Source organism: Lutzomyia longipalpis, chromosome 1 (assembly GCF_024334085.1).
Source record: "Lutzomyia longipalpis isolate SR_M1_2022 chromosome 1, ASM2433408v1".
NCBI lineage: Eukaryota > Metazoa > Arthropoda > Insecta > Diptera > Psychodidae > Lutzomyia > Lutzomyia longipalpis.
In genome coordinates this window covers 46,204,560-46,217,326 of record NC_074707.1, presented here as the reverse complement: position 1 = coordinate 46,217,326, position 12,767 = coordinate 46,204,560, and the positions used below count along the sequence as shown (strand labels likewise).

Here is a 12,767-nt window from a genome sequence, read left to right as displayed (position 1 = left end):
TGCAATTGGCAGTCATCCTGCACAACTTTCAGGCACTTATGACACTTTCCGGGAAGCACAACAAACTGTTCCGGGAACGAAAAAGTGTATAAACTTCAATTTGCTGCTTCCCGGCCAGAAATATAAACTTGATTGTTGTGCTATGATAAAAGATGTAGCACCAGGAATCTTCTAATGGATCTTTGGAACCTTTTTTACCACATCCGGCTGATCCTTGAATTGTATTCCAGGAAGAATGAGCTTTCCGGACGAAAAAAAAGAAAAAAATCTCATTTAATCTTAATAGAATTAATAATCTTTATTGCGATACTTTATCGCTTATATAATATACTTAAGATTTAATTAATAAATTTGAGGAGAGAATTTTAAGGATTTCAACACCTTAAAATCCTCCCAAAATGATTTTTTTTTGTGTGATAATAAAATTCAGAACTGGAGGAATCACAATTTTCACAGAGCGCACAGGAAACGAAAGAAAGTTCTGATAAATTCGTTTTGGGAGAGGGAGGGAATTAATGAGAAAAATCTCCGGGAGTATCGAGACTATCCCGGGAGGCGTCCTCATTGACCAGGCGCTGCCTTTCGAGGTACATCGAGACACGCATGTTGGTCATTTCGTGATTATTAATGAGCTTCAGCAGTGCCGCCACGGAAATGACGACGCACGTGGCAAAAGCGCCCCACGCGCCAAATTGGGCTGTTCCCATTTGCACGTAGAAGCCGGATGTGTCAATTTTCTGGTCTTCCTTGATGATATTCTGCCCAGCGGCAATTTCGCACGATGGGAAGCGCAGTGTGATGTCAGAGCACCAATCCATGAAGCCCATTGTGATGATCATGGCCGAGACAATGGTCATGAGGCACAGCAGGAAGCCAAAGAAGACATCGAGGAAGAGCCCGAGGAAGGAGGCTTCCTCCTGCTTCACGGAGAGTCGGACAAAACGATAGATTTGTATCATGGAAATCATCAGGATGACAACTGCCGTAATTATGGGGAAGCTGCAATTCATCTGTGATGGCCATGTGACATTGAAGAGCCCATCATCCTCACCCCACTGCCCGTGGGCGAACAGCAGGCATTTTCCGCTGCAACGCAAAAGAACATTTTATCAGTTATTTTTTGTTTCTTTCTCTGAGCCTACTCAGCTTAAATTCAGATTTACTTGAATTCCGTAACATGAAGACTCAATGGGACGAGGATACAGAGAGACAGGACAAAAGCAACAGCATTTCCGGCTATTTGGGAGAGTAGCAGGACGTTAGAAAGGGCCATTTTTGAGGATCTAATCTGGTTTTTTGTTGATGATTAATTTGCAAACAATGGCCCAGATGACATTTCGTCGCTTGCATCAGCACCTGTTGTAAAGATCATTGTGTCTTTACTACAAGTGCTGATACAAGCGACGATTTATGACGTCACTGCCAGCTTTTCCCGCGGTTTTCTCGAGTTTTCCCGGGTTTGTTTGTAGTTGTGCGGAAAAATTTGAACTTTAACGAACATTTTTTCTTGTTTTTACAGAAATGCAATTTTCTTGTTTTTCTCCCAAATTTTTGGGCGCAAAACACATGTTTGGAGCTCCTGGGGTACTTACGGATGCGCCGGGGCCCCCGGGGAGCCCATCTGTGCGAAATATGGGGCCCGCGGAAATATTAACGGTTGGGTTACAAATTTGAAAATGGATGGAAAATGGAAAACGGAAATGGATTTTCGCGAACTTTTGGAATTTTTGATGCCAAAAATTCAAAAGTTTTTTCCTGGTCACAAAAAAGGTAATTTCCCCGGAAAATTCGGAAGAAAACGCGAGAAAATTGCGAAAAGTGAATGTGTGAGGGAGACGGATAGCGTTGAAATACATCCATCTCATTTTCTCTTGAGCAAACAGTGCTAAAAGCACATGTGGTGCTTTTTGGAACTACATTTAGGGCGCCAAATTCAATAATCGCAAAAAATGCGTGAATTTTATATGGGGGCGCTACGAAGGGGGGATCTGGGGGCGAAATGAATTTCTTTGGTGACAATCGCCTGGTATCAGGAGTCTCTGTACCAAATTTCATCGCGATCGGACCAACGGTGTAGAAAAAACGGCTAAGAAGATACTACTACAGCTAAAACATAAAGGGGTAGTTCTTGATAAAAAACATTTTCTTTTCCTACAATTCGTCAGTTGTATAAGATTATTGGTATTCTGGTATAAATCTTAAAAGATTTTGACATTTAATCGTGTTTTTGGAGGAAAATTATATACTTTTCGGTTGAAACTAACGTTGACGCAAATTTACCTAGTTGCGACTCAAAAAAGACTATTTGCGACTCAATTGGCTTATTCAGATTAAGCTTTTGCCTAATGGTAACTTAATTTTTAACTAATGTTGACTCAATTTTTAACTTATCGCAAGTAGTCTTTTTTTGAGTCGCAATTTCTTTGAGGGCTTTTTAAAAATATTTTTAACTTTTCTGGAACTAAAAATTTTTTGCATTTCTTTTATAATAGGACTTTAAAGTTGTTAAAAAAGAAACAAAATTTATCAGAATCAGATAATCGAGATAAAATTTTTTTTTAAAAAAATGTGAAGACACTTATATAAATAAATAAACGGCGTAGAAGGGACGTATTGATGGTTTTATTCCCTCTTCATCAGGCCTACAAAGTGTGTTACGATCTTTTGGTTGAGATCGTAAAAAAGAGAAGGAAAAAATTGAAACACCTTCATGTCAATTAGTTACATTTAATTCTTCTATTTCACAATTTTATAATATTTTTTCTTTTTTTCATTAAACCTAATTTACATAATCACATATACATATATTTATAATAATTTAATAATAATTTTTTCGGTAATTTTTGTTTCATATCTCTTTTTTTCAAATTTCATATATTTTTTCTATGTTTTATCTATTTCTTTTCTTTCTTTCTCTTTTCTTTTCTTTTTTTTTGGGAAATTGGTATTGGCTTCAACAGACGTTTGTTTTTTTTTATGGTTCTCAGTTGTTAATGACTTCATAGGGGGGAGATGGTTCTTTTGCACACCCCCTTTTTTTCATCTTCAAATTATTTATTTAGTTGTTGTTGTTTCGTGAATTCTTTCATCGCTGGATGCTATTTTGTTTTATTTCATTTTCTTAAACTTCTCCTGTTAATTAAAACACCAAAAAATCGAAATAGACTTTACATAGTTTTTTTTTCTTTCATTTATTTAATTAATAGTTTATATGAAATTTTTTTCTTCTTCTTACTTCGAACACTAATTTTTCTATTTTTTTTTAAAGATTTTTCTCGTGTAGTTTTGCATCTTTTCTCTTTTTTCTTCTTCTTCTTTAAATAGGGTATAATGTTGTTCATTTTTTTTTTCTTTAAATAATGCAAATCTTTTCTGAATTATAATCGCAAAATCCATTTATTTAGAGTGGTCATGTTTCTAAGTGTTTCAAGTGTTCTTCATCATCATTTTTTAGTTAAGATGTTCAATCTTCTTAAAAATCTACGTTTTTTTTTCTCTTGTTAGAAGGAAGTTCAGGGTGTTGGGGGGAGGGGGGTTGATGAAAAACGCGCGAATGTTTTTTTAATGCCACAGAGGATCCATTTCAAAGGACTTCAAAGGAGTTTTCAATTTGATGTGGATCCCCGGGGGGGAAGGATAGATTTTCTTCTTCTTTGGGGGTTGTTTTGGGGTTGGAATAAATAGGAGAGAGTGGTCACCACCTGGGCAAATGTATGTGAGACACAGTACTTAACTAATATCACGCCCCCATATCCCCCCTCGTTCGCACTGTGGGAGCCCCGTGAGTAAGTGGAATTGTGGTTAATATGTATACAAAAGTTTTTTCAGAGCTTTCAGTGCGGGGGTGGGATACAGTTCGGTCTAAATGGCGACGATTAACAAAATAGCCCCACCTCGGTGTACAAACGTGCCCCACGCTCTGTTTTTTTTTCTTTTAAAGAATTTAAAAAAAAACAGTGATGGGAACACGCCCCCCATGTCCGGAGATGTTGTGTCGACACTTTGGGGGCACCGAGGCTGAATCGTCGTCTGAGCTTTAAAGCGGATACGCCGGAATTCGAGTGTGTCTCATTTGAGCCCCTACATATGCCTGGGCAGTAAGCACCTCTCGGGAAATTCCGAAAGGGGTTGTGATTTTCCAGCCAAATTCCGTGAAATTCCGGTGACACAGTCAATGGCAAATTGTAGAGAATGGGGAAGTGGACAAAGGAGGGGAGATGAGAACTAAAAAATTAATAATTCATGATGAGTGTTTTTGGGAAGGATCCACTGACTTACAGACTACGACATCTGACCAGAAAGTTACGTTAGAAAAATAAAAAATGACGGAAATAGATTTTTTTGCGGGACGTGGAGCAATAATTCCTCAAAAAGCAGGGAGAAACTTTTCTCCTTTAATTGGTTAAAAAATGCCAGAGAGTTAGAAACTAATTCCTCGAGATCTTTTCACCAACTCCTAAAGAATCTCCTTGCGTGGGGATTTATTGTCCTTTTTGGCGGGAAATTGTGGAGTCATATCGTTAAGCGCGATGGGATTAATGGCTATGAGCAAACATATAACTACATGATGGTCTCAGCCATTATCCCGTGCATTTGCTTTCACACGAGATGGCGCCACATTTCACATTGTGGGGAAGTTCTTCTACACACCAGAGGGCTCCACTTATGCAACAGGATTCAGATTTAATTTAAAATGCTTCACAAAGAGCTTTTCTTTCTCTTTTAGATCGTTTTTTTCTCTTAGATTTTCGAAGGAATCTCAATTTAAAGTAAATCTTAATCATTAATTTTGCGCATAAATGCAACCCTCATCGTTTCTGTGAGTCAGTGGACGTCCCGTGGATATTCACTCGACTTTTGTGGCTTACAAATCCTCTTCTTGTGCAATTTTCATCCTTCTCGCATTGAGTGAACATCCCGGGATTTTTTTTTAAATAAATCTCTGAAAATTTTCCTTTTCGCCTCCATTATCAAAGAAAAACCTCCAGAAAGCCACATTTTCCATCTTTTCTTTCACATTTCTTTTCTTTCCTTATTAAAAACAGGATGAATTAGAGAACGTTATATTTTCGTGCCCAATTTTTTTAAAAGACTGCAAACTCCCACATTTTTTTTGCTTATTAGTTTCCTCACAATTTTACACAAAATATATTCATCCTCTCAGTAACTCCCTCTAGCAGTCATATTTTTTTCTCTTTATTCATTTCTTCGGCACAATTTCCTTTCTAATTTCTATTATTATTATTTTTTGGTTTTTTTTAAACTTTCCTAACAATTTCACATTTTTTTTGTTTTGGTTTCTATTTTGGCAACTTTTCCGCACGATCAATAAACGTTCTCATAACATACCATCCATGTGTAAATGTTCCGCAATTTATTTTGTTAAATTTCAATGAGTTTTTCAGCTGAAGGGGGGCTGAATATTATGCATTGTATGTAATTTTATAATGGAGAAAAATAATAATAATAAATAAGAGATTATTGTTGTAGAAAAAATTAAAATTTTAGAATTGGGCATTTGAGGGCTTTTATAGTTAGTTTTACTTTTATTTAGTTCGGTTTGAATTATCCCTTTAATGACTGTTGCAATGTTTCAAAGAATTTTTTTCTCAAATTAAATTTCACGCTAGATGTCTCTGTGAGAAAATTAAGCAATGAAGTAATTTATTAAAATTAATGAATTCCAAATGATCTCAATTTTTACTGCTGAATGAAAGTAATAAATTACACCCTAGAGGTCGTTGCGTAAGAAATAGCCCTCTAGTGAGAGAAAATTAATGCCTAAATTAAACCTTCTGGGTTTTAATTTAAACCTTTCTTTGCGACGATAATTAATTAGCTTTGTGGAATTGAATAAAACCGATAAAATCTTTCCAAAAATTTCTTTTCTTAAAGGAATTATTTTCTTCATGCAAAATAAAACATATTAAACCGTTAAAAAAAAAGGTTAAAAGATTTTTTTAGGAATCTCTTGAATATATTAAAGAATAATAAAATCCTCAATCTTCCCACTTTTTGTTTTAGGTTTAAATGCTGTAAGTACTCGAGGTGATCATTGCCAGCAACGTTCTATAAAGATGTTAAAATTAATTTTATTAATGTTAAGCACACCCCTACTCACAGAAATTAACCTCTTCAGGTCATGAGAAGGTTTTTTTTTATTAATGAATAATTCTCAAAATTCATTCGATTTCAATTAAACTAAACCCCCAAAATTGTGCCCAAATAAGAGTTTTAAAGTAAACGATTGAAAGTAATATCGTTTAGATAAAAACAAAATCACCTTTCTTCTACTATTTAAGAAAATTTTTGTTGCCTAGTGTTTGTGTGTTGTTCATCAATTTCTTTTATGTGTTTTCTTGAGGTATTACAATAAATTCATTTTTTAAAGTTCTTTTTTTTATCTTCATTACTTATTAAACACTATAGGTGTGTATTAAAAACATTTTTGGTCTCTTTTTTTTATCTTTTTTCGCAACTCGCTAATACCCATTTTTTTTTTCGTTTTGTTACTTCTTTCTAAACACTTTCACTCAACTGTCCGCAGTTCATTGTTGTTTTTTTTTCTTTAAATATATTTTAAATATTTTTTCTCACTTTTTTTTCTATCGAAAATACTGAAGGTTTTTATATTAAAAACAATATTTCAAAAAATTATCCCTCAAATATAGAAAAAGTTATTCGGTGTGTTTTTTTTTGTATGTATAAAAAATGCTTTTTTTAACGAAAAAAGAGATGTTTAAGTAAGTTCTTATAGTTTTTTTTTTCTTTTCTATTGGACTCTTGTTTGTTTTTTTTTCTTTACAATTAATATTAGGTTTTTTTTCTTTTAAATTTCTTCTTTCTGCTAAGAATAGAGTTTGCTTTTTTTGTTTATTATCATTTCTATGGAAATATGTTTTTTTATACATCTTTTTTCTTTCTATTTTGTTAATATATATTTCGGTTTTTTGGAAGGGAGGGTTTATTATTTTATTTTTTTTTCATCATTAAATTGTTTTATTTTTTATTCTATTTTCATTCATTTTTAAATATAATTCTTTTTTCTTCATCTTTTTTAAGAGTGCAATGAAACATGAATTATATTATTTGTTATGTTTTTTGCTTTCTTTCAATCTCCATTCTTGTTTTTTACGCTACGACAGTTTTTTTTTACTAATTTCTTTTATTGAACAATTTGATTGAATTTGAGTTTCGCTAAATTAAATTTTATTTATTTATTTTTTTTGTTACCACTGATCGATACTATTTTATTAATAAATCTTTTTACAAGGTTTGACGATTACGATTTTCATTTCAATTAAATAATGCATCTAAAACTCAATCAATCGGAATATTTTCAGATTTTCGGTGTACCATAGTCGGATTTTTCTTCTTTTTTTAAATATTTTCTTAAATTCTCTTTCTATATTTGCTATTTTTCATGGATTTTCTTTTTTGTGTTTCCATTTCATTTTTTTTTTGGTAAAATACCATACATAAAACGTAATTTTAGCATTACAGTATTATTACAAAGTACATTTTTCATTTTCTTTATTTTTTTTAACAATAAAATGTCAAGTTTTTCTTTAAATTCAAATTTCTTTCAAAATATTTCTAAGGATTGTTCTAGGAAAAAGAAAACAACTTAAAATGTAGATAGGTACCTAATGTTTAATTATTAAAAATTTCAACAAGGAGGGTTGGCATTGAAGAAAAACCAAAAAAAGTCTTTCAATTAATGAAAATTGAAAGAAAATAGAAATCAAAAGGTTTTCTTTTTGTTTAAATTTGATTTCTCTTTATAATTATTTTTGTTACCTATTTTTTTTCTTTTGTTTCTTCAATATTCTCTTTCATTTCATCTATTTTTTTCTTTTTGTTTTCTATCAAATATACATCTGTGGGACGTTATTCACTTTCATCGCATTTTATTTCTCAAGAATTTCTCTTCTATAAATTCTTGTTTTCTAATTTCACTTGTTCCGTTTCGAGTTTAAAACGAATTGTATATGTTTTTTAAATCACTTTTAACGATTTTCTTTAAGCGCTTTTTTTATTCTTTTGTAATTTATTTTTGAGTAGATTTCGTGATTTTTTCATGCGTGAACTTTCACAATTTTTTTTGCATCTTAAATTCTTAATCAGGAAGAATAATTTAAAAAGATAAAGTATTTCTATAGAATAATTTTCTCTTGATTGAATAGAAAATAAAAGAATATTTAAAAGTAATTTAATTCTCAATTCTTTTATCTTCATAATTTGTTCTATTTGAAGAAAGAATGCACTCAGACTCCACCCAATGGAGTGGAATGGAGGGGGGAAATGTTCAACGAATGAATGATCGTTTTTTCCATCGTATTCAGTCGAACAAATTCGAGAGCATCCGAAGTAAAGCGTTCGTTCATTCTTACCCTATTCCCCATTTATTTCATATTCTAGGCATGAGGCCTAATTGCATTCTTAATGTGAATAGAACATAGAAAAAAATAAATTCTTTATAAAAATAAAGAAACTCAAAAGAATTTTCAAAGAAAGTCACAACAAATATCTATATAGATTTCTTTTCTTTTCTTCAATTCTTTTTTGTTAAATATAATTTAATAAATTTCGAGATCTCAGTATTTTCATTCCTCACTCTACACAATAATATATTTTTAATTTTCACTTTTATATCATAAAATATTCTTTTTTTCAAAGTGTCAACAAAAAATATAAAGTATTCTTTGCAATAAATAGATTTTTTTGCCTTATTTTTTTGCATGTTTATCTCACATTTTGCATTTTAGGAAGATTCTTTCTCATATATCTGTTAAATTTAAATTTCCTCACATTTAATGTCTCGGACACAATTTTCTTTTTTTTTTGTGGTTAAAAATAGTTTTTCGTGCTTTTCATTTTCATTTCTTTTTTTTTGGAAAATTATATGATGACACTTTTGAAAGAAAAAAAATGTCTTTTAGAGCAACTTCTTTAACATGCAGTCACAATTGACTGGCTTTTGTGCTTTCTGGTTTTGAGTTTTGTGTTTGCTTTTCCTTCTTTTTTTTTTGTTTAAATCTATATTTTGCATTGTTTGAGAGAAAGAAAAGGTGGGTGAAGCTGTGGAAAAGTTTTCTCATTTTTTTCCTTCTGTTCTTTGCAAAGTTCTCTCTCAACTTTTGCTATATCATCAAATCACGTCACTTCCAGTGAAATGTTCTTGCATACACACATGAGAAGAATCTTTCACTGCATTGCATCCTGCAGTAAAAAATTCTTCTTTGATGTAATAATTAAAAAAGAACTTTGTCTTGTACTGAAAAGTTGCCATTTTTGACGGTTGATGGTTTGAATTTCAAATGTCATTTGATCTGTCATTGAGAACGTTCTTCATTAGCTTTCTCAGCTTTTTCTCCACTTTCATTTCTTTTAGAAAATTCATGTGAAAATAAAGAGAAAATACAGACAAATGGCACTTGTTTTACTTCAAAGAAACAACCCATAAAATCGTTTAAATCAGCACCCTTTTGACATTGTAATGTCAAAAATTTGACATAAGCTCCTTGCAAAAACATTTCATTGGACCAAGATGATTTTAAAATAGACAATTTACAATAATTAATATTCAGAGTAGCAAAAGTTTTGTGTCTCTGACCTCATTAGCGCATATTTTTCATTTTATTTTTGTTTTTTTGGTGGGTTCTTCATCATACAGAGATTTAGCATTCAATCTCTTCCCCTGATTTCTTTTTAATTTAAACTTTTACAAAATAATTCCTAAATGTAGAAATAAATTTAAAAAAAAATGGACCAACATGGCCGCCAAGACGCCACAATGGCGGACATTTCATCTCTCTCTTGCGCGTGTTTTTGTCACATTTATACCCAAGTCAGTGAATGCACGTTAAATAAGTCGCTCGTTGTACCAAATTCAGAAATCCGTCTCATTGTTATCATCATTATCCTGCGGTGCTACAGCTAAAGACATGGCGGGTGTTGAGGGACCCAGGGCCATTGTTGGTTCCGTGTTGCGACGCTTCATCTTCCCTTTGCACTTCTTCAACATGGTCGCCTAACCGTCCGGTCCAAAGTTATTTTTTTTTTTTTTTTCATTTTCCCGCGTTTTGAAAATTCATTTTTTTATCGTAAATTCAGATGGTTTTTTTTCATAGAAGGAACATGTGTATTTTGTATGTATTGAATGATTTTTTTTGTTGAAGATTTTCATCATTTTTTTTTTAATTATCAAATTGATTTTGTTGTTTTCGTGGGCATAGTAAAATGTATGAAGGAAGAAAAAAAGAAAAAGAAGAAATTAAGAATTGCGTTCTCAATTTTTGTTTTTCTTCAAATTTAAATGTAATAATAATAAAATTCTTATAGTAAGATGATTGCGAGATTTTTATTAAATAAATGAAATATAATTAAATAGTAAATATTGAAAAATAAAAAAATAAAAGAATAAAAGAGAAATTATTTATATAGAGCTATATAGAAGGAAATAGAGATGCGTCGCCTCTGAAGACTTTTAAGCCACAGAAAGCTCTCAATTCGTCATTGCAGAATGATTTAAGCATTTATTTCTATAAGTTTCTAAGTAATCTAATTTAATTTGAATAAAACTGTAAAAAGAGGAAAGTTTTGCATGCTTTCGTAAATAGAAAATTAAAGAGAATTTTTATGGACTTGTCGGTTGCATCAGCACTTGTTGAAAATGATTAAAATTACTGTTGATACAAGCAATGATTTATATAGTTTGAGACCTTCTTCAAGCCACGTATAATGCTTTAGGAATTCAAATTAATATTTTAATTGAATTATGGCCAAGGACATTATGTACAATGCATCAAAAAAAGTCCCCAAAAATTATAAAAAAAGCTCCTCTTTGTAACTAAATTTTTGCGGATTATTTTTCAAGAATCGAGAAAAAAACGTAAGAATATCCAGGAAATATTAAAGAAAAGCTCTCAACTTTAAAAACAGACAATTTCAATTTCGATAATTATCATACAATTCCTTAAATTCCTTATGATGCATCGTGCATAATGTCCTTTTGTTTCTTTTGCAATCTATTTACGCAAACAAATGCTCTTCCTCTTTAACCAAAAAGCTCTCTCTCTCTCTCCTCAATCAGCTAAAATGCAAATTTTCCAGCGTGAAAGAAATTCAAAGAAAATATTGTGCAAAAGCAAGCATAAAAAAAGTATTTGTCGTAGATAAAAGCATGCGAAAAAATGCAAAAAAAAAACTGCTAAATGCATAAAGTCCTTATTTGCTCTGCTATTTACAGTGTGTGGGGGTTGAAAAAAAATCTACAATCAAACTAATTGCTCTTTAAAAAAAACTATAATTTACATTCTACTCCATTGATGTGGATTTAAACAAAATAATTGAAAAGAAAAAGTTTCTTTTGGAGAACGTTCAAAAAGAAAAAAATATAAAAGAAATAGAAAATTGAGAAAATAAATTTTGCAGAACAATAGAAATTATAATTTAATCAAATTAAATATATATTTACTAACGATTAATGTTTAAATTTTATAGCACATTTTAGTTATTTTTGCAAAATTTTTAATAAAAATTTTTTAAAGACTTTTTTTTAAGCTTTCGACGTTTGGTCTCAAGCTTTTCATCAGCATATTCGGAATCTTCTTTAGTTTCAGACAAACCGAAAGCTATGGAAAAGCATTGATTTTCTTGCTTTAAGAGCTTTAAAAGCTTACATTTTATGACAAAAAAAGATTTGTTTTGTGAGTATTTTTTTTTTCATAATAATTCTGATTTAGCCCTAAGAATTTTCCCTAAACCGTTAATGTGCTACAAAATTAGGATATTTTTATTTTCAAACATTCATGAAAAATATAGGGGATAAAAACTCATCAACTAAGGATAAATTCAAATCACACGATTTTTTCAGCACGTCTAAAACTCGAATGTCCTTCTCATCCTCACACTTTTTGTCCACAGAGACATAGAAACGAAAGGTAAAGGAGTCTATTCATTTTCTTACATTCATTAAATCATTTGAAGGTACTGAAAATGGACAAAGAAAATCTTGAAAATCTTTTAATTTTTTTTATCAATTCTTTAACGTTTTCTTGGTCCAGTGCGTATTTTCAAATGATTTTATGACATATCCTTAATAAAATGAATAAACTCCTTTTGAGAATAAAAGTAAATAAGACAAATAAAACGGAATACAAAAAACGAGTGCTCGTGGAAATGAGAAAATCGCAATCAAGGGGACTCAAAGTAAATGAAAAAAAAAACTAAATGAAATAAAATCAAAATCACGAATAAAAAAATATTTCAAAGAAAATTAATAAATTCTTTTGTAAAAGTAAAAAGAAAAAATGTGAAATTTGTTGAGTTTTTTGTGGGCAGCGGGATTTTGGCGGGAAAAAAGATGTTTTTTTGCGCACAGCTTTTGTGTCTTGTTGTGAATCAGAGAAAGCAGGAAAAAAGCAAACTAGGACCGGACGGACGGGTTCTCTATGTGCCAAGGGGCTCCTTATCTCGGTCCCCATTTTCCGGCTGCGGCCCCCCTTGAGACGTCGACCCCGCCACGGCCGGCTGAATTATCGGTTCCGTAAGACGTCGCTTTGTTTTACTTTTCTTCAACATTGTTGCCTTAAAAATTGGACATTAAGTTTTTATTTATTAATATTTCGAATGCGAGCAGTTTCTTTTTTTTGTTTATTAATATTTCTTTGAAATGAAAATTCTTTTCTATTATTCAGAGATTTTTTTTTTCAAAGCTCTGCGAAAATTCTCATGAAAAACATTCTTTGAAATTTCTTTTATTT

The 12,767-nt window shown here is 31.4% G+C and overlaps 2 protein-coding genes across 8 annotated transcripts in view; both read right to left on the bottom strand.

Moving 5' to 3' along the window:
* Window positions 1-272: 272 nt before the first annotated feature.
* On the bottom strand, window positions 273-1,373 carry LOC129787852 (transmembrane protein 179). Its single transcript, XM_055823665.1, has 2 exons — window positions 1,164-1,373; window positions 273-1,086 (listed from the first exon to the last, which is right to left on the bottom strand). The coding sequence occupies exons 1-2, from the start codon at window positions 1,271-1,273 to the stop codon at window positions 513-515; spliced, it is 684 nt and encodes a 227-aa protein (XP_055679640.1). The 5' UTR covers window positions 1,274-1,373; the 3' UTR covers window positions 273-512.
* Window positions 1,374-2,713: 1,340 nt separating this feature from the next.
* The window catches only part of LOC129787846 (diacylglycerol kinase theta), a 37,114-nt gene continuing 27,060 nt past the window's right edge, over window positions 2,714-12,767 (bottom strand). For 4 of the 7 annotated variants that reach the window (XM_055823652.1, XM_055823655.1, XM_055823657.1 and 1 more), the window contains one exon: window positions 2,714-10,033. In XM_055823652.1, the coding sequence (XP_055679627.1) occupies window positions 9,893-10,033 (141 nt within the window). In that variant the 3' untranslated portion in view covers window positions 2,714-9,892. Of the gene's footprint in view, window positions 12,592-12,767 lie in introns of all 7 variants that reach the window. The other 3 variants (XM_055823653.1, XM_055823656.1, XM_055823659.1) reach the window with 1 other exon arrangement.